This window comes from Neofelis nebulosa, chromosome 16 (genome assembly GCF_028018385.1).
Source record: "Neofelis nebulosa isolate mNeoNeb1 chromosome 16, mNeoNeb1.pri, whole genome shotgun sequence".
NCBI lineage: Eukaryota > Metazoa > Chordata > Mammalia > Carnivora > Felidae > Neofelis > Neofelis nebulosa.
In genome coordinates, this window is record NC_080797.1 from 17850074 (window position 1) to 17875938 (window position 25865).

A 25865-nucleotide genomic window follows, 5' to 3' on the forward strand; every position below is an offset into this window, starting at 1 on the left:
AGAAGGGCAGGAGACTGTTGAGGTCGCTGCTGAGACCAGGGTTCCCCCACAGGGGCACCTGCTGATTCCAGAGTCAGCGGCAAGGAGGCTTGAGCAGAGCTTCTGGTCACCTTGCGGAGCGGGGGGGCAAGTCAGAGTTTGGGGTCTGCCGAGTTGGGTGGGGTGGGGGAGCCTGATGGAAACTCCACCCTTCGGGTTGGAATTCTGAGGAATTACACGCTGGTAGAAAGGGTGGGCCGGAACTAGAACAGCCCCTACAGGGACTGAATCTGTCTTAAATAGTCTCGATCACTCTCGCTGATCTGAGATTGCTGGGGCCCCAGCCACAAGCCAAGAGTGTCTGGAAGAAGACGGCATCATCCTTGACCTCGAGTTATTTCTACAATTTTTTTATATGCATTTTCCAGAATGAAGGAGGAGAAGGAGGAGGAGGAGGAGAAAGACGGAGGAGGAGGGGGAAGGAGGAGGAGGAGAAGGAGGAGGAGGAGAAAGAAGGGGGAGGGGGAGGAGGAGAAGGAGGAGGAGGAGAAAGAAGGAGGAGGAGGGGGAAGGGGGAGGAGGAGAAGGAGGAGGAGGAGAAAGAAGGGGGAGGAGGAGGAGGAGAAGGAGGAGGAGGAGAAAGAAGGAGGAGGAGGGGGAAGGGGGAGGAGGAGAAGGAGGAGGAGGAGAAAGAAGGGGGAGGAGGAGGAGTAGAAGGAGGAGGAGGAGAAAGAAGGGGGAGGAGGGGGAAGGAGGAGGAGGAGAAGGAGGAGGAGGAGAAAGAAGGGGGAGGGGGAGGAGGAGAAGGAGGAGGAGGAGAAAGAAGGGGGAGGAGGGGGAAGGGGGAGGAGGAGGAGGAGAAAGAAGGGGGAGGAGGGGGAAGGGGAGGAGGAGAAGGAGGAGGAGGAGAAAGAAGGGGGAGGAGGGGGAAGGAGGAGGAGGAGAAGGAGGAGGAGGAGAAAGAAGGGGAAGGAGGAGGAGGAGAAGGAGGAGGAGGAGAAAGAAGGGGGAGGAGGAGGAGGTGAAGGAGGAGGAGGAGAAAGAAGGGGAAGGGGGAGGAGGAGAAGGAGGAGGAGGAGAAAGAAGGGGGAGGGGGAGGAGGAGAAGGAGGAGGAGGAGAAAGAAGGGGGAGGGGGAGGAGGAGAAGGAGGAGGAGGAGAAAGAAGGGGGAGGGGGAGGAGGAGAAGGAGGAGGAGGAGAAAGAAGGGGGAGGGGGAGGAGGAGAAGGAGGAGGAGGAGAAAGAAGGGGGAGGAGGAGGAGGAGAAGGAGGAGGAGGAGAAAGAAGGGGAAGGAGGAGGAGAAAGAAGGGGGAGGAGGAGGAGGAGAAGGAGGAGGAGGAGAAAGAAGGGGGAGGGGGAGGAGGAGAAGGAGGAGGAGGAGGAGGAGAAAGAAGGGGGAGGGGGAGGAGAGAAGGAGGAGGAGGAGAAAGAAGGGGGAGGAGGAGGAGGAGAAGGAGGAGGAGGAGAAAGAAGGAGGAGGAGGGGGAAGGAGGAGGAGGAGAAGGAGGAGGAGGAGAAAGAAGGAGGAGGAGGGGGAAGGAGGAGGAGAAGGAGGAGGAGGAGAAAGGAGGAGGAGAAAGAAGGAGGAGGAGGGGGAAGGAGCAGGAGGAGAAGGAGGAGGAGGAGAAAGAAGGGGGAGGAGGAGGAGGAGAAAGAGGAGGAGGAGAAAGAAGGAGGAGGAGGGGGAAGGAGGAGGAGGAGGAGGAGAAAGAAGGGGGAGGGGGAGGAGGAGAAAGAAGGAGGAGGAGGGGGAAGGAGGAGGAGGAGAAGGAGGAGGAGGAGAAAGAAGGGGGAGGAGGAGAAGGACCACCACACCACTACCACCACCATTGAAATCCCAGTCAAAACCCCAGCAGGCTTAGAAGAAACAACTTGACAAGAGAAGAAAGCGGGCAGACTTACATTACCTGATTGCAAGACTTATTGTAAAAGTCCAGTACTTAAGGCCGTGTGCTGTTGGCGTCAAGACAGATCAATGGGATAGAACAGAGAGTACAGAAATAGACCCACAGGCGCATGGCCAATTGATGTTTGGCAAAGGCACAAAGACATTTCAGGGGAGGAAGGATCGTGTTTTCAGCCAATGGTCACGGAACGTTGCGCGTCCACGTGCGAAAGAAGAAAACGAATTAGAAGTTTAATCTGCCCTTCGCATCATACACAAAAGTTAATTCACGACAGATCATAGACTTAAATGTAAAACCTAAAACTATCAAACACAGGGGAAGACCCCTTGTTACCTTGGGTGAGGCAAAGATTTCTTAGATACGACACCAGAAGCACAAGCCATAAAACGCTGGACTTCGTTAAAATAAAGAAGTTTGTGGGGCGCCTGGGTGGCTCAGTCGGTTAAGCGTCCGACTTCAGCTCAGGTCACGATCTCACGGTCCGTGAGTTTGAGCCCCGCGTCGGCCTCTGTGCTGACCGCTCAGAGCCTGGAGCCTGCTTCGGATTCTGTGTCTCCCTCTCTCTCTGCCCCTCCCCCGTTCATGCTCTGTCTCTCTCTGTCTCAAAAATAAATAAACGTTTAAAAAAAAAAAATAAAGAACTTTGCTCTCTGGAGAAGGAAGACAAGCCTCAGACAGAAAATATTTGCCAAGCATGTATTTGACATGGGACCTCTATTCAGAACGTGTAAAGAACTTCAACAACTCAATGATAAAACAACCCAATTCTTTAAATGGACAGACTTTGAAAAGACCCCCAAAAAGATATAGGGAGGACAAATAGGGCCGCAAAAATATCTTCGCCATCATCAGACGTAGGGGACTACAAGCGGAAACCGTACGATATCATTGCACATCTGTGAGAATGGCTCAAATGGAAAAGACCGGCCATGGAAGTATTGACGAATTTGCAAAGGAACCAGAACTCTCACACGTTGCCGGTAGAATCATAAAACAGTACGACCACTGCTCCCCACGGCTCCGAAAAAGTTCAACGTAGTTCTACTGTTACGATTCAGCCAATTCACACCTAGGGATCTACCCAAGGGAAGTGAAAGGATATGTCCGTACAGACGTTTGTACGTGGATGTTCATAACAGCTCTGCTTGTAACGGCCAAATACTGAAAACGACCCCAACGTCCACTAACAGGTGAACACACACAAACTATGTGCTGGGTACCTCCATACAATGGATCACTATTCAGCCATAAAGAGGAATCAGCTATTGATATGTGCGATAACACGGATGAATCTTGACATAATTATACTCGGTGAGAAAACCCAGACCAAAAACTGAGCATGTGTCAGAGGAGTCCATTTATATAAAATCATAGAAAGTGATATCGCCACTAACCTGTGGTGACAGAAAGCAGCTCACGGGCTGTCTGGCAGGGAGGAGGGGACGGGCAGGAGGAAGGGAACCTGGGTGACAGAGGCACTATCCTGATTGTGGCGATGGTTTCACACGTATATACACGTATGTCGAGACTATCCATTTGAAACGTGTGGTGGACTGCACGTCCAGGCTCAGTAAAGCCTGTTAAAGATAGATTTAAATTTTTTTTTTACTGTTTATTTATTTTTGAGAGAGACAGAGAGACAGTGAAAACGCGGTAGAGGCAGAGAGAGGAGGGAGACACAGAATCGGAAGCAGGCTCCAGGCTCCGAGCTGTCAGCACAAAGCCCGATACAGGGCTCGAACTCATAGACTTTGAGATCATGACCTGAGCCGAAGTCAGACACTTCACCGACTGAGCCACCCAGGCATCCCAAAAATAGATTTTTAAAGAAAAAATTTAAACACCTTGATTTTTAGAAGAATCGGGTGCATGACAATATGATCAAAACCCAAGAGAAACAGACAATAAAAAGAGATCCATAGAAGTTCTAGAAGCTGGAGTTACCAGATACAGACCTCAAGATAAGTCTGCTGAATGTAGTCAAGGAAATAGAAGACGAGGTTTGAAACCAAATGGAAATATTAGAAGTGAGAAATATAGCAGCTGAAATTAGGAACTGAATGGATGGATTTCACCGCAGATTGGACCCAGCTGAAGAGAGAATTCGTTTAGTGAAAGAACAGAAGGAAACATCCAGAATGAACCACACCGCAAGGGTGGAGATTACAGAAAGGAATGTAAGAGACAAAGAGGCTATGCTGGAGTCTAATGTATGTGGAAATAGAGACCCAGAAGCAAAGGAGAGAGAGAGAGAGAGAGAGAGAGGCAGAAGCAATACTTAGATAACTAACTGAAAATCTTCTTTTTTTTTTTTTTTTTTTTTTTTTTTTTTTTTTTATTTTTGGGACAGAGAGAGACAGAGCATGAGCGGGGGAGGGTCAGAGAGAGGGAGACACAGAATCAGAAACAGGCTCCGAGCCATCAGCCCAGAGCCCGACGCGGGGCTCGAACTCACAGACCGCAAGATCGTGACCTGGCTGAAGTCGGACGCTTAACCGACTGCGCCACCCAGGCGCCCCCTAACTGAAAATCTTCTAAGACGAACGACAGATCAAACCACAAATCCAAGAGCTCTATAAACACCATGTAGGATAAATCAAGAGAAAGCCACAACGAGGCACACCATAGTAAGTCTACTGGAAACCAAACACACAGAGGTCGTAAAAGTGAGCAAAGAAGGACAACAGTTTGCCTTTATTCTTTTTTAATGTTTATTTATTTTTGAGAAAGAGAGAGAGAGACAGTGCGAGCAGGGGAGGGGCAGAGAGAGACGGAGACACAGAATCTGAAACAGGCTCCAGTCTCCGAGCTGTCAGCACAGAGCCCAACATGGGGCCTGAACTCAAGAGCTGTGAGATCACGACCTGAACCGAAGTTGGACGCTCAACCGACTGAGCCACCCAGGCACCCCCTTTCTTTTTTTTTTTTTAATTTTTAAATAAATTATATATTTTTTAAATGTTTATTTAGTTTGAGACAGAGACAGAGTGTGAACAGGGGAGGGGCAGAGAGAGAGGGAGACGCAGAATCCGAAGCAGGCTCCAGGCTCTGAGCTGTCAGCACAGAACCTGATGCGGGGCTCGAACCTACGAACTGTGAGATCATGACCTGAGCCAGAGTCAGATGCTTAACCGACTGAGCCACCCAGGCGCCCATGACAGATTACCATTAAAGGAATGGCAAGGCTCACAGAAAGGACGGAAGCCAGAAGACAGTATTTTCGTAATGCTGAAAGAAAATAACCACCAAGCTAGAATTCTGTACACAGCGACCATATCCTCTAGGAATAAGGGTGAAGTAAAGGCATTTTCAGGGAATTAAAATAAGAGCACCTACGTTGGGGGGATGCAATTAAACACTTTAATGTTCTTTTATTATCTAATAAAAGGTAAAGGTACTGACTTATCTAGACTGTGATAAGTCAAGGGTGCATGTTACCATCTTTACAGCAGGCACTACAAGACTAGGAGAGAGTACGAGTCAGCTAAGAGGGCGTGAGTTTCAAAACACAGATCGGTGTAAAAGAAGACAAGAAATGAGAGGGGAAAGAACGTGGAACAGGAAAGAAAAAGAAATAGAAGTCAGCTAGTGAAATGGTAGATCCGAAGCTAAATATATCAGAAATCACACTAAATATAAAAGGACTACGTCTCGTAAAACTAAATGTGCTCACAGAAGGAGAAGCAAACCATGAATGTGAAGTGTATGGAGAATGTGTCTACACCCCCACCAACTTCCTCATTCTGTCGCAGGAGGCAGCTGTTAGAACGGTTTCTTGTGTACCTTTTCAGATCTTCGATGCACTCAAAGCATAATTACATTTTCCTTAAAACACATGCACAAACGGTTCACGTTATATATACTGTTCAGCGGCCTTTTTTCACCCATACACACACGTATTTATGTACGTATGCACGTGTATATGCACGTATGTATCGTGAATGTGCATTATGTAGGTGTGTATAATGCGTGTGTGTGTTATGGATGTGTGTGTGCACACATGCATGCAAACTTTATTTTTAAAATTTTTTAAATATTTATTTTTGAGAGAGAGAGAGACAGAGAGGGTGAGCAGGGGAGGGGCAGAGAGAGAGGGAGACACAGAATCCGAAGCAGGCTCTAGGCTCTGAGCTGTCAGCACAGAGCCTGACACGGGGCTCGAACCCACCAACGACGAGATCATGACCTGAGCTCAAGTCGGACGCTTAACTGACTGAGCCACCCAGGAGCCACATGCATATAAATTTTCAGTTTCACAAAACAAGATGTGCTCTTGGGGCACCTGGCTGGCTCAGTTGGTAGAGCATGTGACTCTTGATCTTGGGGTCATGGGTTCAAGCCCCATGTTGGGTGTGGAGATTTTTTTTTTTTCAAATCTAGTCTCTTTTTTTTTTTTTTTTTTAATTTACATCCAAGTTAGTTAGCATATAGTGCAGCAATGAATTCAGGAGTAGATTCCTTAATGCCCTTTAGCCATTTAGCCCATCCCCCTGCTCCCACAACCTTGCCAGTAACCCTCTGTTCTCCATATTTAAGAGTCTCTAATGTTTTGTCCCCCTCCTTGTTTTTATATTATTTTTGCTTCTCTTCCCTTGTGTTCATCTGTCCTGTGTCTTAAAGTCCTCATATGAGTGAAGTCATATGATATTTGCCTTTCCCTGACTAATTTCGCCTAACATAATACCCTCCAGTTCCATCCACGTAGCTGCAAATGGCAAGATTTCATTCTTTTTGATTGCCGAGTAATACTCCATTGTATATATATACACCACATCTTTATCCATTCATCCATCGGTGGACATTTGGGCTCTTGCCATACTTTGGCTATTGTCGATAGCACTGCTAGAAACATGGGGGTGCGTGTGCCCCTTCAAAACAGCACACCTGTATCCCGTGGATAAATGCCTATTAGTGCAATTGCTGGGTCATAGGGTAGTTCAATTTTTAGTTTTTTGAGGAACCTCCATACTGTTTTCCAGAGTGGCTGCACCAGCTTGCATTCCCATCAGCAGTGCAAAAGAGATCCTCTCTCTCCGCATCCTTGCCAACATCTGTTGTTGCCTGAATTGTTAATGTTAGGCATTCTGACAGGTGTGAGGTGGTATCTCATTGTGGTTTTGATTTGTATTTCCCTGATGATGAGTGATGTTGAGCATCTTTTCATGTGTCGGTTGGCCATCTGGATGTCTTCTTTGGAGAAGTGTCTGTTCACGTCTTTTGCCCATTTCTTCACTGGATTCTTTGTGTTTTTGGTGTTGAGTTTGATAAGCTCTTTAGAGATTTTGGATACCAACCCTTTATCTGATATGTCATTTGCAACTATCTTCTCCCATTCCGTCGGTTGCCTTTTAGTTTTGCTGATGATTTCCTTCACTGTGCAGTAGCTTTTTATTTAGACGAGGTCCCAATAGTTCATTTTTGCTTCTGTTTCCCTTGCCTCTGGAGATGTGTTGAGTGAGAAGCTGCTGCAGCCGAGGTCAAAGAGGTTTTTGCCTGTTTTCTCCTCGAGGATTTTGATGGCTTCCTGTCTTACGTTAGGGCTTTCATCCATTTTGAGTTTATTTTTGTGTGTGGTGTAAGAAAGTGGCCCAGGTTCATTTTTCTGCATGTCACTGTCCAGTTTTCCCAGCACCACTTGCTGAGGAGACTGTCTTTATTCCATTGGATTTTCTTTCCTGTTTTGTCAAAGATCAGTTGGCCACACGTTTGTGGGTCCATTTCTGGTTTCTCTATTCTGTTCCATTGATCTGAGTGTCTGTTTTTGTGCCAGAATGTGGAGATTATTTAAAAAATAAAATCTTAAGGGGCACCTGGGTGGCTCAGTCAGTTTAGCATCCGACTTAGGCTCAGGTCATGATCTCACGGTTCATGGGTTCAAGCCCTGTGTCCAGCTCTGCACTGACAGCTCAGAGCCTGAAGCCTGCTTCAAATTCTGTGTCTCCCACTCTCTCTGCCCCTCCCCCACTCACACTCTCTGTCTCTGTCTCTCTCCCTCTCCAAAAAAAAAAAACACATAAAAAATTCTAAGCAAATAAAATTAAAAAATAAAATCTTAAAACTACATTTCCCCTTAATACATAAAGGTCCTCTGATATTCCTTTATTCTACAGTTTCTGTGATCCTATTTCATTTTAAAAGGGTATTTGAGACTCTCTAAGTTAGAAAAAGACAGATACGGCATGATCTTCCTTATATGTGGAATCTAAAAGAGGGGAGCTCATAGAAATGGTGGCTGCTGGGGGCTGGGGGTGCAAAAGTGGGGAGAGGCTGGTCAAAGGAACAAGCTTTCAGTTGGAGGACGCGTGAGTTCGGGGACCTAATGAACAGCGTGGTGACTGTGGTTAATGATACTGTAGGGTGCACCTGCCATTTGCTGAGAGAACAGATCTTAAGTGCTCTTAACACACACACGCACGCACACACAGATGACTATGTGGGGTGAAGGTGTGTTAATCAGCTTGATCGTGGCGTTCCTTTTGCAATACATGTGTATATCAAGCCATCGTGTTGTACATCCTAAGAACCATACAATTTTCCCTTGTCAATTATTCCTCAGGAAAGCCGAGCAGAAAAACTCCAGAGCTCTGGGCTTACTTCGCGATTTATCCATGGGTCCCAACCTGCCGTCTGAAAAGGCCCCCCAGACGGGCCTTCTGATAACTGACCTGTTTCCTCCAGCGGCAAGGGCGGGCCTACCTTCTGCCCCTCTTCCACCCACCCCTGCCCTACTCCTGCTCCCTGGGCTACACGCTCTCACAAAATAGCACCCAGGTCTGAGCCACAAGCCCTGTTTTCTGGGCACCCAGATAAGATGGGCCTCTGGCACAAAATTCACCTAAGGCCTCGCCCTGATCCCAGCTGCTGCTCCCGTGAGGAGGTGAGGGCCTCAGTCTCCCCCGTCCCGCACTCCTGTGCCACCTGTCCTCCTGAACCCTGGGTGGCGACTGTCCCAGGATGCTCCTTTCATGCTGTTCATCAAGCCACCTCCGGCTTCCTCCAGCCACAGAGACCAGAGCAAAGATGTCTTTTTTGGGAGGCAGCTTCTTTGAGGTCCCTTGCAGAACAGCGTCACTCCCAGCTATCACAGAGACGCCTGAGCTACAGATAAAGCCTTTCTCTTCCCAGACTTCATAACCTCTCACCTCTTGGGGCAGCTCTTTGGCAGTGTTGTTCTGGAAGAAGCAGATGTGGCCGGTGCTACCCCCGGCCCGAGCGCCCCGTGGCAGCCTGCTCATTTGGCATCACATGAGAGTGACCTCCATCCCTCCCCCTACACCCCGTGGGGTCGGGGTGGGGGGGGACTCCAGAGCACCCCCCCCCCCGGCCAGGGGATGCCCTATTGAGAACAGAGAGGAACAGGAGGAGAGACTATGGCAAGCGGTCACCATACCTGGAGCTGCCTCGTTGCCAGGAGGGCACAGAGAAAAGAGGAGAGAGAACAGGTCAGTGAGCAGTGAGCACATGACCTCCCGTACAGGTACCGCTTCCCCGGGGACCCAGCCGGAAGATGGGGCTCTAATCCTTAGCCTCTCCTGCCTTCTGCACTCCTGCCCCCCACCCCGCAGCGCCCCCAAGTCAAGCCTAAGCCCCCTTGCCGGGCTCACAGTGTTTATCGATCTGTTCTTAGGGAGGGTGGCGGGTCAAGGCACAGTCCTTGATAAAGGACATATGAGAGCGTTGCACAGCAGGGGCCGAGGGGGGCAGGTTAGCAGCCCCCAGGCTGGGTATTTTCAGTGGCAATTAGGGACCTCTCTTTTCTGACCCATCAGTGGGGGACAGTTCTACATCCAGAGCTGGGGGGTGGGAGTCCTGGAGGGGGGGGGGCGTTCTCACCTTCCAGATACTCGCCTCCTTGCCATACACCACAGCCATGTTGCTGGCCTTGCCGCCTCTGATGAGCTGCTTCTCCGTCTCGTTGAGCTCCTCGGACACGAAGCCCATGAAGGAGTTGTCCGGGGTGTGAGCTGCGGCCAGACCACGGGGTCAGGAAGGGGCTTGCCACACAGCCACCGACGCGCCCCGGGTCTACCTGCACTGGCCCCATCAGAGGGGGCCCCGTTAGACAGGGACGGGGACAGGGGGCTGGTGGAGGAGGGGCAGAGCACCCATCAGTGTCCTGGCCCCGGGCATCTCCCTCCCCAGAGCGGAGCCGTGAGCAGAGGGAACGCTGGGAGGTCCCCTTGCTCATTTGCAGACAGGCACAGTCAGGACCCTGTCCTGGTCAGAGTCCTCCCTCCCAGGTTCGCTCAGGAACCCAGGCTTTGGCTCCTCCCCTTTTCTCTCACTGGCGACACCCATCAGCAGAGCCGGTACCTGGTGGGATGTCCCACATGGCCTCCATCCTCTGTCCTGGGCCACTGTGACGGCTGCCTACCCCCATTTCCGCCATTCCCTTGGCACTGCCTTTCAATTTTAGGTCCTGAGCAATCCTTTCAAATTTAGGTCAGACCAGGTCTGTCTGCACAAAACCCTGCGGTGGCCCCAACAGCCAAAGTCCCTACAACAGTCTCCAGGGTCTGCCCCCGTGTCCCCCTCGGCAGGATCTCTCACTACCTCCTGGGACCCCGCCCGGTGCACTCCCTCTCTCCGTGCATGCTTTGCCTACAAGACCCTGCCGAGAGGTCCCTCCTGGCCCTGGTCACTCTCTGTCCCTTACCCTGCACTTGCTGACCCAAACATGATATTATACATCAGATGGATCGTTTATCAGTGTCAGAATGTAAGCCCCGTGAGGGCAGGGGCTCTGCTCGGCTCACCTCACTGTCCCCGGCACCAGGGAGGGGGAGCCTGGCACGCTGGCTCATGAGTGCGTGGGCACATCCTGACTTCCCCCACCTCCAAGTTTTTTGCCCCAGCCGTTTCCTCTGCCTGGAGCGCCTTCTTCCCCTGACGTGGATGAGAAAATGCTCTCCGGCCTCAGGGCCCCACTCATATGCCACCTCCTCCTCTGGGCTCCAGTGCCCCTCTCTTTGTGGCCCCGCCCCCGTGGTTCTGCCTCTGCTACGGTACAGCCCACACTCTGACCTGCTCCCTTGTCCCCAGAACCCAGCGCACCGGGGGCAGGGAATGCACTTCAGCCTCTCTCGCTGTTCCACGGTCGTGCTACTTAGCTCTGTCTGCCTCAGCACCCGTGCCACGGATTCGCAAGGCACAGGGTCCCTCCCATCGTGTTCAGGACCTTGGACAGAACATTTGTTGAGCCCAACGACATCCACTCCGCCTTCCGGGGGGGGGGGGGGGGGGGGCTGCGGCGAGCAGGTTGGCAGAGACCGCGCGTCCTCGATTTCCCAGAACAGCCCTGGCGCCAAAGACGCCATTTCTTCATCCCGCGAGCGTGTTTTCACATTTTAGCATTTCTGACACGGAGCTGTATACTTCGATCCAATGTGTCGATTTCACGTACTATTTCTACCCACAAACCGTCACAATTCAATGCCTGGAGCATCGTAGAAGGAAAGGTTTCCTGCCTAAGTGTCCCCAGAAAGCTCGTGGATTCTTGGGTCTGAAACTCCAACTGTAAGGAAGGGCCTTTGCTGACCCCAGGACAAAATGATCTTTCTTCTAGAGCTTCCGGAGCATAAGGAGGGGCGCCGGAGGCCCGGAGTTATTTCTGTGATGGTCAGGATGCGGGCAGCTCTCCTGTTTCGGGAGGCTCCACCCAGATTGGGAAGGGGGGGTGGGGCCCAGGAGGACAGACCAGACCCTCTCTCCCCAGTTTGCCCGCCCAGCCCCATCTCCCTCCCTCTGGCCCCACCTGCTTCCCCCCACCGACACCCCAGGCCTCTCTCCTCATTGCCATTTCCTCCCTACTCACCCAGCTGAAGAATCCCTCATTCTACCAACCCTGCCCAGTTAGCAAACTAGTGGGACAGGGAAGTGTCCAATCAATTAGAGTAACAGAGACCAAGAGCCAAGAGCTCGTGGGGGCAGGGGCAAGGGTGAGCCCAGAGAGGCAGCCACCCTGGGGACACCGCCTGGCTAGATGCGGAAATGAATCTGCTCATGAATTCTGCCCTGGACCCGCAAACTCTCTCTTCCTTTTTTGTTCTGTTTCTTTAATGTATTCACTCAATTAACATTTCCCGAGGACCTTGATAGGCTCCAGGGAGATAAATCAGTCAGTGGCCCCCCTTCTGAGCGGTTCATAATCTATCAGGGAGAGATCAGTGTATGAGCAAGTAACTCTAATATACTTCAATAAACGCTTTTGTAGAAATGGTTTTAAAAGTTATAAAAACAGGGGCGCCTGGGTGGCTCGGTCAGTCAGGTGTCCGACTTTGGCTCAGGTCACGACCTCACAGTTTGAGTTCAAGCCCCGCGTCGGGCTCTGTGCCGACAGCTCGGAGCCTGGAGCCTGCTTTGGATTCTGTGTCTCCCTCTCTCTCTAATCCTCCCCTGCTCGTGCTCTGCCTCTGCCTCTCGAAAATACATAATAAAACGTTACAAAAATGTTGTTAATTAATAAAATAAGTTATAAAAACAGGTGAATATATTGCACCCAGATAAGATGAAAGGAATCAGTGGAAGTGATAATAAATAAAGGAGGCATTTGAGTTGGGGTTTTAGAGGATGAGCAGGAGTTCTCCAGGTTTGGAACTCCACATCCAGCGGGCCCCACCCCACATAAATCCTCCATTTTTTCAGTGTAGATTATTGCAGAAGCCTCTTAACCCATATCCTGCTTCCCCCTCTCCTCTACCACTGCCCCTTACCACTATCCCCACCTCCTTTCCCTCCAGAGTCTGGTCCCCACAGAGCCATGTGGCCTCAGACCTCCGGGCCTCAGTTTCCTCCTCTGGGCTCCAAGGAACCATCCCACCTTCCCAACCTTCTGGGATTGCATCTGCCACTAATGTGTCCTAGAACCTGGAGATGAAGACAGAAAAGGACCCTAAGCGCCCCAAAGAGGCGCATTAATTTGACAGACAAAATAAATGGCGGGTGCTTGACTTCTACGCAAGTTCCTGGGACCCTGCTCGGAACCTAGTTTGCTCTGAATTTAGATACAGCCTAACAAAGGTGCTTATCTGGCTTTCCAACCCAGAGCCTTCAAAGAGCCACAAATTGGTTGTGCAAGACGCTGCTGGAGGCAGCCACACTGACAACAATTAAATGTGACAGCTGATAGCTGCCCAATGAGGAGAAAAAGCACCACATCAAACAGTGACAGCAGAAGGGGCCACTTAGCAAGGGGACCCAGCTCCGCACACCTCTGCCAACCCCGAAGGGCAGGCTCGTGCGCGCCAGAGCCAGAGAGGATTGACCCTTCGTTGTCAAGAAAAGATTAAATTATCTTCACCACGCTGCAGGTAAGAGGGCAGGTCAGCGTGTGTATATATTATAGAGTCTCATTAAAAATAGCTCTAAGGCTTAGCTCTAACCGCACTCCTTGCCTGGCACCCACTGTCAGAGGGTTTCCACAGGGACCCCAGCCCCCAGGCTTACTTCCCATTATTCCCAATGCTGGAGACTACTGGAACCTTCCAGAACCTTCCAGAACCTTCCACTTCTTTCCACATCTGCCTTCACTTCATCTGGCCCCTCCACTTAGAAGAGCCTGCCTGTCCTGCCCCTTCGCCACCCCCTAGAGCTCCCCAGTGTACTTTTGGCCTCTCTTTCTACAAGGTCACTGAATCCTCGTTGTTCTGGAACGTGTGCTCAGCATCTCTCTGAGAGCAGCCTGTGATTCTGGAGGCAAAGGCCACTTCCTCCGTGTTGGAAAGGTCACCACGTTTCTCCCAAGCCAGGCTGGAAGCCCCACCCCCGCCCTTCCCTCCAGGCTGCTCCCTCCGCGCTGCCTGCTCCCCAGACACCACAAGACACTTCCTGTCTGGGTCACACATTTGCTGAAGGGGGAACAAGGCTTTCCTGGGGCAGGCAGGTGCCTGGGCCTGCCCTGCTCCCACACTGGCCCGGGGGAGGAAAGCCAGGGAGGAATAGGGGACCCTGCTCCTCCCATGCACCCCTGAGAGCCACGAGGAGGCCCCAACTGCCCCTGACCGCCCCCCCCACCACCACCACATCCTGTGCCCGGGACACTCACGGAACATGGTCATGAACTGCTTGGGGTTGAGGTTCCAGTAGCCCCAGTTGGTCCGGTATCCGTGCAACGTGGCGTATTCCTCATGGTTGTATGCGGGTTCTGTCCCGAAGGTGTCAATGACCCGGATTCGGCATCTGCTTCCCGCCCCGGGGGTGGGGGGGGTGGGTACCAGGAACCAGGGTCAGCCACCTCCTGTGTCTCCCCGGGCTGGGTTGCCCCAGCAGGGGCACTGTAACCAGCCAGTGGCCGGGTGCTACTGCAACTGTGGTCAGAGCTTGGGCTCAGACACTACCTGGCTGTGTGACCCCAGGCAAGTGCCTTAACCTCTCTGGGTGAGCTCCACCATCGGTCAAGTGAGGGTAACAAAAGCCCACCTGTCCCAGGGTTGTGTGAACCACAGACCACTCACTCAGGAACTGTTCGTTATTTCGGCTGCCCCAAGGGAGCCTAGTGGCGGGGGCGGGGGGGGTGGTGGTCACCTGTACGATTTGCACTTTCCTGAGCAGGGGGCAGCAGTCATTCGAGTACACAGCCCCCCTGCTCAGGAGCCTGACACCCCCAGGATGCGCCTGGCCTGCCTGGGCTGCGATGCAGAGGACAGGGCCCGGGGGGACCAGCCGCTACCATTATCCCCAATGTTGGAGCCTACTGGAACCTTCCAGAACCGTCCAGTTCTTTCCACATCTGGGGAAGGCAATGCCAGCTTGGCCACTTCAGGTACACCTCCCAGCCGGGCGGAGGCTCTGTCCGTCCCACCCCTGGGCGTGGGCACCGGAAGGAAACTGCTGAGACTCGGACACCCCTCCAGGAAGCTCCCTCACCCCGCTTCCTTCCGGGTGACCCAGAATTGTCCACAAACTGCTGAGGTCGGCACTATTCCCCCAGAGGAGGGGCCGGGGGTGGGAGGCAGCGGCACCGAGCGCAAGAAGAACACGCATTAATAATAAAAGCAATAACAGTGCCTGTCACTTTTTTTTTTTTCCCTAATAAAATCATGCGGGATAGTCAATGGGACTGGAGCAAATGTAATAAATAGCAGGGCTCTCGGTGCTAAATTAAACCCAGTATCCCGCTGGCTGCAGAGACGGGAGCCGGAGTGATGGCATTGGCCTTCGCCCAGACCCAGGGGAGTGGGGTGGAGGGAGGGTGGAGGAGGGGGTGCTGAGCCCCCACAGGCCGAGGTCGTGGCCCCCCTGGGGTGTGCCACTCCATCCACTCCTCCCCGCGATTCCCCTGCCCACCCCATCCAGGTCACCTCTGAGCCCCGCCCCCAGGCTGCCCTGCAGCAGAGGGGCAGTGAAGGGAGCCCCCCACTCCGAGTATTAACTGGGGAAGCGGGGGGGCGGGGCAGAGCTCCTCCAAGAAGGCCAGTGGTGGGGGAGGGGAGACAGAGGCAGGGCGAGGCTGCTTCCCCCCAACAGACGGCGACCGCGGGGTCCGGGGACAAGGCAGTCCCCCCGCCCTGGGGCCAGGGTCTCACCTGTACTTCTTGAAGGATAATCCCATATGCTGCTTCATTTGTTGCAGGCCGTGGTAGTCGGTGTAGATGAGGTCAAAAGGCAGGGGCATGGTGAGCGGGCAGTTCCCCCGGCCTGGCGGCACCCCTAAGTTACTGAGAGAAGAGCCCCTCAGAGCCTGAGCCCCAAGAGGGGCCCACAGGCAGCAGACCCCCACCTTCCCAACCAGCCTCGAGTCCGGGGCACCTGGAGCCCCCCCCCCAGTTCTTACAGCCCAGGATAAACACGGAGTGGGGGGGGGGGCACCGTAAAGGAAAGCGAGGCTGGCACATGAGCGCTGGCAGACTTGGAAAGGAAGTGAGCAGGGTGGCCATGTCCAGTCGTGTAAGTTTTCCACTGCACAAGAGACTTCAACGATAGGAAACAGGACTGAGATCCAGCCTGGGCTAGCTTGCCAGGCTGTGCCCCTCACCTGGGCTGCTTGCCACTCGGAAGGGGCACCTTTTGTGGATTTGCACAAATGTGCTCCCCGCAGGCCTGCGCCCGCCCAGAGGGGGCACCTTTATCTAGCGCTCACAAATCGCCATCAGTGCCCACTATGGTCCTCAACGTGTCTTCCGTGTTTGGAGCAGAAGGCCCTGCCTCAGAAGATAGAATTCAGCTCTGCTGACTGGCTCCTGGCCCACAGAGGTGCCCAGCCCTGCCCCCCAGGGTCACCCAGCCTGCCAGATCATTTACCCAGAAGCTTTCCTCTGGTGACCCAGTGCCAGAGCCTTTGGGTCACGTCACTGGAGCCCGGAGGACACGGCCACAGCCGCCCGTGTAAAATCTTGGCGTTGGACTTCCCTGCCCACCACGCAGGAGCCCCGGCTCAGCCTGAAAACCCACCCCCCTGCAGGGGACAAGGAGGCATTTAGATCGCTCATTCAGTAAGTCTGTACTGAGCCCCTGAGCCAAGCCTGGTGTGGAAAAGCCCCCCTTCCTGTGGGGACCCCACAGCAGCCACCCACCTCCCCTGGAGTCCCACCTCCCTTGGATGCGTGGTCCAGGAGACCTCCCAGTGAGCCCCTTCAGGGATCCACATGAAGAGCAGACTCAGGCAGGGTAGGGGAGGAGCCTGGACAAGGTCACGGCTCATCGATGGCAAAAGGCCACGACTGATGAGCTCTCTGGGCACCTAGAGCCAATTCAAGCCAGGTGGAAAAGTACCAGCCTGGACGTCTTTGCGTCCTCTTTGCTCATGCTCTGCCGGCCACCATCAGAAGCTGGGGAGGGGGGCGCTGCGTACATTGTCCCCAGCGCACACTGACAGAAGCCGTGCCTTTTCAATGCCGTTTATGGTAACTGATGACAAGGCCGTGATGGAAGGGTGTCAGGGGAGGCTGTGTGTGACGGGGATTGGAGACATCAGGGGTCGGCTGTGCCTTGCAGAAAAGGGCAGGAGGAAGTGGGGGGCGGGTCTTTCCTGTGCCTGCTCCCCACCAGCCGGTGCACCCCAGCCCCACCCAGCTTCCCCTGCGAAGCGTCGAGAGGAGAATGCAAACATCGAACACCCAGTGTCTCACTTCTTATCTATATACATCACAGTGGCCGAGGGTCCCCTCCCCGACTCGACCAGCTCCCGTGTGAGTCCCCTCTCCAACTGGACCACCACACGGGACTCTCAAACCCAGGACTTCTAAGGCAGGGCAGCCTTCGTCAGCTTTTGCCGTGGTTGTTGAAATAACCCGGAATGAGCACAGACCGCAGGGGTCTGAAGCCATCACAGGAAACGGCTCCCACAGCCTGGAGACTTCATGAAATATTTGGTGATATTTTTACGTGTGGAGCAGATTTTTGCCTTCTACTCCCCAGGATACCTCTGTCGTTTCCTTTCAAGCACCGGCTTTCTCTTGCCCTCTGCACCCCCCTGCCCTCTCCCCCCCCAAAAAAAAAACTCCTCCAGTAAAACTGATGCCCCAGAAAGAAGCATCATTTTTGTGCCGGGCTGCAGCAGCTACCTAGAGAGAGACACCGCCTCCCTCCCCCGATTCCCTACACTCAATGGGGAGCCACGGACAGAAGGACAAAACGACGAACCCCCTATCCCTTCCTTGCAGAAACCAGGAAGGGGGTGGCTTCTCCTCCCACAGGAATCGGGGCCTGGGAAAATCAATTAACAACCCTAAAGTACAAACTGTAGGTGGGTCCGGTCGCTGCTACGGGCACCGTAAGAGGATTACTTCCCCACGTTACATTTGTGGTTGGTTTCTAGGCAACGTGTCCCTCTGTGGCCACACGTGGTGCCGACAAAGTCACGGGGGCTCCCTTTGGTTGCCCGAACCCCGACCACAGCCGTGGCCCCTGCCCCAAACACCACGGCCGCCGAGAGGCCAGCTGAGCCACACACAGCTCTCCCCTGGGAGAATGGCTCCGCGCTGACGTTCTAAGGCACGAGCCCTCATCATCTTTGTCCCTTGATGGGGCTGACATTTTGAACAAGGAACCATTCTGCACGGTCTCAGCTTATTAATTCATTTAAATCCTTTCATCTGGGCAGCTACCCTAGGAGATCAAACTCATCCTTCTCCTGCTCCCCTCTTTCTAGGCTAGGAAAACAGAGAGATTTAGTAATTTAGCCAGGGTTGCACAGCCAGGAGGCTGTGAAGCTGGGATTGGGACCCAGGCAGTGGGGCTCCAGAGCCCTCCCCCTCCCCACTCCCACCTGCTAAGCTCTCCTGCGTCTCCAGCACGGTGTCGGATGGTCGGACCGCAAAGACATCCCCGAAACCCGAGCCCCGGCTGCCAGCAGAGATTGGGCTCCAGTCCCAGTTCTGTTGCTAACCTCGGGGGAGTCATAAGCCTCTAGGAATTTCGTTTTTCTCCTCGGGAAAAGACAAAAATGCGTCCCTCCCAGGGTTCCTGGTAGGATCAACCGAGGGGCGGTGAGTGAGCGTTCTGCTACTAATCGTTTCTTCTTGTCAGCATCTGCCTTCTGCACTTGTGGGTCCGGCAACTCCTTCCTGAACCACACGCAGCCCCCTCGCTCAAGGCCCGTCATTTCTCACCTCGCATCTTGAGGTCATCTCCTCTCTGCTCAGTGTCCCTCCAGTCTTGTCTCTTTCCTAGAGAGATCTTTCCACACTGTAAACCCGGTTCCAATCCCTCCCAGAAGACTTCTCGCTTCCCAGCCCTTACGTCCTCCTCCTCCAGGAAGTCTTCCTTGGATGCCGCGCCCCTGTGCTCCCCCACCCTTTGCTTCAACCCCCGCCACTCTGCACTGTCCTGAGTCACCTCCTTCCAACCGGGCCCGTGAGGATAGGCCCAGGCATCTTTGAAAGCCCAGAGCTGGGACAGCATCTGGCCCGATAAGCCCCTGCTGTGTTCAGGAACGAATAAACAAACCAATGAATCCGGTGAACCCTGTGCTGAAAATTTGGCCACGGAAAGTCTGTCTGGAGAGAGGCGCCGGGTGAGGGGAGCCCGAGGGTGACAGGTGTCTCAGAGGGGTAAGAAGCACGCTGCTCTTCTGAGGAGTGAGCAAGGGTCCTGGGACACCCCGGGACCCACACTAGTGGACCTCTGTGCCCTGCAAGTGTGCAAGCCATCCCGCAGGAAGGAGAGGAAGAGAGACAAGCTGGCCCAGAGACTGCAGACCGCCTCCCAGGAGGAGTTAACGTGGGGCCGCTCCGTCTCCCCGGCCCTTTCTAGAAAACAAGAGTTTTCGATTTAAAGAGACTTCACTGGAGATAAGTGTGGCTGCTCATTGCTCTGGTCACAGGGACTCAGAGCCCGCCCGGAGGACAGCGGAGAGGGTCAGTCCCACCTGGGGGTTGGGGGAGGACTGTGGTTTCATCACTTGTCAGTTAAGTTCGCCTTTATGGGCAATTTTATGCTACGTGGTTGGTCGGAGCAAGGGTTGGTCGGTTGGGGGAGCACAGGGGCGCGGCATCCAAGGAAGACTTCCTGGAGGAGGAGGACACAAGGGCCGGGAAGCGAGAAGTCTTCTGGGAGGGATTGGAACCCGGGTTTACAGTGTGGAAAGATCTCTCTAGAATAGAGACAAGACCGGAGGGACACTGAGCGGCGAGGAATTGAAAACCACTGCCTCCTCACAGCCTTCCAGCCAAAGGTGCCCACGGAGGCTCGGCCGGGCAACGCCACCCTCCACGCGGGCTTCTCAAAAGGCGCCTGCCCAGATGTTTCCTCGTTTCCAGTGCAAGTTCCCGATTCCTCTTCGGACTCTTAGCCCGGGGCTGTGTCGGGGGTGGGGTGGGTGAGGGGAGGTCGAGGAGCCTCCCCACCCCCAGTGCACCCGTGGGGTCCCCCCCGACCCGGGTCAGTCTATTAGGGGAGGCAGCACCTGCCCATGGAGGGACATGACACCGTCCACTCAGCACCTCTGGTCCGCACACTACCGTCCACAATGCTTCGGGAGGATGGGGGAGTCTACACGGAATTGCCCAACTGGGTGCCTGGGTTATATTTCTAAATGGCCCCGGGCCACCTGAGCAGGGAGCCTGGATACCGGATGAAAGGGGCACAGGGATCTAGGGAAATGGAGCTTTTCCACGGCTCCCCTGGTGATCCTGGGGCCCCCACACCCAAGCCGAATTAATCCACCCTGCAGGGGGGCGGGCGGTGGAGGGGTCAGGGTTTAATGGGGACAGAATTTCAGTTTGGGGAAACGAAAAAGTCCTGGAGAGGGATGGCAGTAATGGCCGTATAACCTTGTGAACGCACGTAATACTGAACCGTGTACTTCTAAATGGTTAGGAGAGCAAATTTTGTTATGTGTATTTTACTATAATTAAACCGTTCACGCTCAAGGGACCACGCGTGCCCAGCCCCACAAGGACGTGCCGGGCCCTCTGCCTCCCAGAGGTGCCCGTGTCCCCACCTTTCCCCAGCTCCCCCAGACTCCCAGCTGGCTGTAACGCAGGGGTGCAGCACATATTCGCAGGAGGGGAGACTCAGTAGGCGAAACAGAGGGGCCGGGGTGGGGGTGGGGGGGAAACAATCTATGCCCAATTGAAAAAAAAAAATCCTCAGCTGGGAATCGAAACGCTGAGCTCTGGCTCCGTGGAAAGCACTCCTGGGCGTGAGCTCCAGCGCCAACGTGCCCGGTGACCTTGCGCAGACCTCAGATCATCCTGGCGTCCGCCTCCGGTCCCAGAACGTGGTGCTCGGACTGATCCCCACGATCCCTTCTGGGCTAAAAATTCTCTGGTTTTATTTCTCCCTGCGCCTTTGGTCTGTGGCTGGAAATAACCTCTCCAGGTAGTGCTTACATTCTGGAACAGACTATCCTCCCTCCCTCTCTTCTCTGTGTGGGAAGGACCTAATTAAAAAGAATTCTCACCAAGTGCTCAGAGATCTTTGGCTCCCGGTGCTAGGCGCACGCAGGTAACTTCTGCTTTTCCAGACCCATCTCATTGCTGGGTGCACACCACCCGGGGCCGCCCAGGACAGTTCCGCCTCCCAGGGGACCTGCGATCCCTCCTACCCCATCCAGTACCCGCCTCCTGGGCACTATGGTGTTGCCCCCCTGTCTCTCTAGGTCTAGGTCCACGGCCTGTTTCTAGGGCAGGCCCCTGCCTCTTCCCAAGAGCAAAGGAGGCAGAGAGAAAGGACCCCAGAGAGTTAACAGGACATCTAATGAACTGCTTTACAAGGGAGGTCAGGACCACCAAAGAGAAAGAATTCTATTGTTCTGCGGCGTTTTCTTCTCTGGCCCAGGACCAGCTCAAGAGCAGCCACAACTAAAGGCAGAAAAGGAGCAAGGGCCAGAAGGTTCTAAAAGAGAAACACAGGAAGCAGCAACCCCCGCCCCGCCCCCCGCCCTGGGCATTAGGACCACGGTCCAGAGCTGATGCTTTCTTCCCCAGCACGACTTCCTATTTAAGCAAACAGCTAAGAATAGTGCCACCGCTCCCAGGAGAACGGGATGAAACCACGGATTCCTTCCTCCAGTTCCCGGGGGGTGCTGCCGGCGTGAATGTGGTCAGAACAGGAACACATCCCTCTGGCTGTTCCCTGCCTCCTTCCTTGCAGACAGGCCCCAATTTATATAACGAATGTCTGTCTGTAAATGCACAAAGCAAGCGTCTCTCGTCTAAGCTGTGCCTTAAAGGTAGCAGGACGGTGGTTCCCAGGCCCGGCACAGGTCATAACCACTGAGATTCCCAGATGCCCAGGCCCAGAGGGGCTGCCTCATCACTCCGGGGTGGGGCCGGGCTTTGGGATGTTGGGTTCCTGGTCCCCGGGTGATTCTTGTGCGCCAGGGGCTCTCACGATCCTATCCGGTTCCACAAAGCTTTTTCGGGGGCCTTGAGGGCACAAGATGGGTAAGCCGCTGTTCTCAACACGGTTAGCACAAACCCCGTGGGAGACGTGGGTTGAAGGAGAGACGAGGTCCCGGGGCGCTGCACGTGCACGGCTAGGGGCCCTGGGTCACTGGGGAATAGCTTGGGAAAGACGAGTCCGGCTCCCAGGAAAAGGCCTCCCTTTCACCTAAGCTCCTTTAGGAGCTCAGAGAAAGCTGGAAGGACCACAGGGGGTCATTTGTACCACACTACATTTCTGCCGGCTTCTGCGGGAAAAAACGAGTCCCAGGCCGGCCGAGCCCCGGTTCTGAGGCCGGAGCAGCGGGGTTTCCTCCATTCGGTGGAGGCTTCAGCCTCCACTGCCCACCTGCCCACTCTCCAGCCGTCACATGACAAGATCTCCTCTGTCTCTGTACTTGGTATGGAGAGGACACTGGACCCCACCTCCCTTTATGAGACCCTGGGGCCCCCAGGCTAGGCTTCCTCCCAGGAACAAATCTCGCCTTGTTCACGAGCCTCAGGAGGCAGCCTCTGCCTCATTTCTCACCTCACTCCCCGTGGCCCTGCCCACCCCACCGGGGTTGCACGGACCTTGCCTGAGAGCCTGCAATTTCCTTTCAAGGTCTCCTCCTTTGCGGCCCTCTGGCCCAGCGGGGACCAGGCCGGAGCTGGGAAAGGTGACTCAGCCGCTGCATGCGTGTGGTCAGGTTTATCAGCCCGTGTCGAGACTTGGTCAGATTCGTAAGAAACAGACTCCCACTCCCTGTGGCTCAGTGCAGCACGGAGCAGGAGGGCGAGGGCGGCCCTTGTAAGCAACCGTCTCTCCTGGACTCTGAGGAAGGATGCAGGGCGGAGGCCAGCGCGGCTCAGGGCTCCGCGGCAGAGGTCCCCCACTTTGCATGGCGCTTAGCGGCACTGACCCCGTCCCACCGCCCCGGAGATTAAAATGCCTCGTTGGAATCCAAGGAAAGGGAAGGAAACAGGAGAGGGGAGAGCGGATGGAGTTTCTTTAGCAGAGATTAATCGTCTGCCTCTCAAGCCTCTGCGAGGAACGGGCAGCAAAGAGAAATAGCCACTGTTTACAGGAGTCCGATAAGTGCCAAACAGATGCCAGATGGGCTCACCCTTCCCGTTTCTAATTCACGTACTTTATACGTTATAAAATGTCTCAAGCATCTGGAAGATTCTAGAAAATAATATAACGATACGACAAATCCTTCTATTCCCACTTCCCAGCCTTGTCAAGTCGTCACATTTTGCCACCTTTGGTTCAAATCTGTCCCCACCCCCCCCCCCCTCCAGGGGATAACACACCGCAAATCCGTGTGGAGCCCTGGGATGTGTCTGTCTTGTCCGCTGTCCTCACATTTCCTGCCCTCCACCTCACCCCCTGCCACCTCCTGCTCTCTCCCCCTTCCTCGGGGGGCCATCCCCGGGGGCCACCAGGCACCACACTATCCCTATCCTGTGTCTTCAACTGCTCCCTTTTCGGGCTCCGTCGCACGAGCACTGAAATGTGCCTATGCTCTCCCACCTCGAGAGGTAAGCGAGCAGACCTCCCATTACGGGGTGAATTGTGTTCCCCCAAAAGGTGTTGAAGTCCTAACCTCCCCCCCACCCCGGTACCCAGGAATGTGACCTCATTTGCAAACAGAGTCTTTGCAGATGTCGAGTGAGGGACGTTAGGGTTGGGCCCTAATTCGACATGAGAACTTGGACACAGAGACAGACACACACAGCGGGGAAGGCGGCGTGAAGGCACAGGAGGAGACGGTCACCTGCGAGCTGAGGCACACCTGAGGCCACCAGAAGGTGGCCGAGTCCCGACGCAGGTTCTCACAGCCTCGGAAGGAGCCAGCCCACCGGCCCCGGGACTTCCACAACCGGGGCGCCGTGGCCTCCACCACCGTGAGACAGTAAGTCACCCAGTTTCGCAACACTTTGTTTTGGCAGCCCCCGGGGAAGCTGCGAGTCTGCTGTCGCCTGCCTCCTGGCTTCTCCTCCCCTCGCAGCGAGGCTCCTCCAAGAGGCTTCATGTCTGCTTCCTCACCGGCCCCCTCCTCCTCCAACCCACCCACGTCTGCCGTTCATCCCCACAACTCGACCAACTGGGTCTTTGTAGGGTCAACATAGGGCATCCACGCGGCCAAATTCAGTCTCCTTCTCACTTTCGGTGAGCATCTCACATCACTGGCCACACCCTCCTTCTAGAAGCATCTTCTTTCTCTACTGGTGCCCATGGCTCCAGACCCTCCCGGCCACTCCTCAGTCTCCTCTGGGAGCACGTCTTTCTCCAAGAGGACTTTCGCTGTTACTGTTCCTTAAGGCTTTGTGCTCAGGCCTTTCCTCCCATCACTTGGCAGGGGACAGTAGAACCCTCCACCCAGTGGCTGCTTTGAGCCGGCTAGTTCGGCCTAGTTCAGGCCAATCTGAGCCAGTCACAGCCAGTCACGCCCTGAGGCCTGCCTCACCTGGCTCCCAGAGCGTTGGGCTGTGCGAGGGGGGCCGAGATGTGGCCCCCGCCTCCCTCCTTCTCTGGGGATCCTCCCCGGTATTTCCCTGGAACAACGCTGCTCCAACAAAAAGGCCAGGAGACTGATTTCCACGGGGTCCCCGTGCTTGACGGCTGAGAGTTTTCCCTTCTTGTCCTCCTTAGTTAAACATTCTCCTCTCAAGCTTTCATCATTTGCCAGTTAAGTCAACTAATTTCCTATTAAACCCAATTTCACTCATGGATGAAGGAAGAGCTCAGCAATTTTTCCCCATGCCATGTACTATTAATGGTGTTTGAAATTATGCAAATATAATTAATGAGCACCACCGATCCTGGGCAGGCAGGCAGGGAAAGGCTTAATTTAAAATGCCCACTGTGGGGGCGCCTGGGTGGCTCAGTCGGTTGAGCGTGGGACTCCTGATCTAGGCTCAAGTCATGATCTCACGGTTGGTGGGTTCCAGCCCCGCGTGGATCCCTGCGTCGGGCTCTGCACTTTCGGTGCAGAACCTGCTTGGGATCCTCTCTTCCCCTCTCTCTGCCCCTCCCCTGCTTCCTCGCTCTCACTCTCAAAGTAAATAAATAAACTTAAATAAGGAAATAAATAAAATATGGGGCGCCTGGGTGGCTCCGTCGGTTAAGCGGCCCACTTCGGCTCAGGTCACGAGCTCACGGTTGGTGGGTTCCAGCCCTGTGTCGGGCTCTGGCCTGGAGCCTGCTCTGGATTCTGTGTCTCCTTCTCTCTTTCTCTCTCTCGGCCCCTCCCCTGCTTGTTTGCACACTCTCTCTCGAAAATAAATAAACAATAAATAAATAAATAAATAAATAAATAAATAAATAAAATGCGCACTGTGGACGGGGCGTTCACCGGGATGAGTCGGGGCGTGGCCAACTGGAGGCTCTGGGCCCGCCTCTCCTTCCCTGGTGCGCGGTGGGCGTGGCCAGGGCCGTGCAAGCGCGCGCCGCTGGGCGCACTGTTCTTGCCCCGCCACCATCAGCAAAGCCCGATGTGGACTCTGTGCATTGCCCCCAAACATCAGTCCAGTGAGCCGGTTAATTAAAACACCAAAACACGAGAAGCAGAGAAAGGCGGCTCATCCGTCCAGCCTTGCTGCTCAGGCAGTGGCCAAGACATCTGCCACGAACATCTGTGAGCGAACCACGGTAACGGTCAAAACGGCATCTTCGTCCCACTGCCTTCCCCGCACCGGCCCTTTAGCCAGACCGGGGAGACGTTTCTGCCACAGGAGCCGAGCTGTGGCTCAGGATCCGGATTGCCTTCACATCTCATTGACCTATTTTCAAGTCAACCTGGTGCTGCCTGCAGGGGACGGCTCCCTCCCGGATGATTCTCAGGACCCACAGCAACGCCGTGAGTGCATTCAGTGGGATCTCTGCCCCCGACCCCTTGCCAGGCTCAAGTGCTCACCGTCTTGTTATGAGTTGTACCGCATCCCCCCAAAATTCACGCTGGCCTTCTAACCCCTACTAACTCGGAATGTGCCTTTATTTGGAGACAGGGCCTTTGAAGAGGTAGTCAAGTTGAAATAAGGCCATTAGGATGGGTTTTAATCCAATAGGAATGGTGTCCGTGTAAGAGGGAGAGATTTGGACACAGACATACAGAGAAAAGGCCACATGAAAATGAAAGCGGAGCTCGGGGTGACGCTTCACCAGCCAATG

The 25865-nt window shown here is 54.3% G+C and overlaps 1 protein-coding gene and 1 non-coding gene across 2 annotated transcripts in view; one reads left to right on the plus strand and one right to left on the minus strand.

The window, feature by feature from the left end:
- Window positions 1–25865, minus strand: part of MGAT5B (alpha-1,6-mannosylglycoprotein 6-beta-N-acetylglucosaminyltransferase B) — a 74333-nt gene that overhangs the window by 10708 nt on the left and 37760 nt on the right. The window contains 3 exon segments of the mRNA XM_058703532.1: window positions 9720–9850; window positions 13930–14063; window positions 15410–15541. Coding sequence (XP_058559515.1) covers window positions 9720–9850; window positions 13930–14063; window positions 15410–15541 — 397 coding nt within the window.
- TRNAK-CUU (transfer RNA lysine (anticodon CUU)) lies at window positions 6167–6239 on the plus strand. Its single transcript has one exon. It is a non-coding gene; the product is annotated as a tRNA-Lys (tRNA).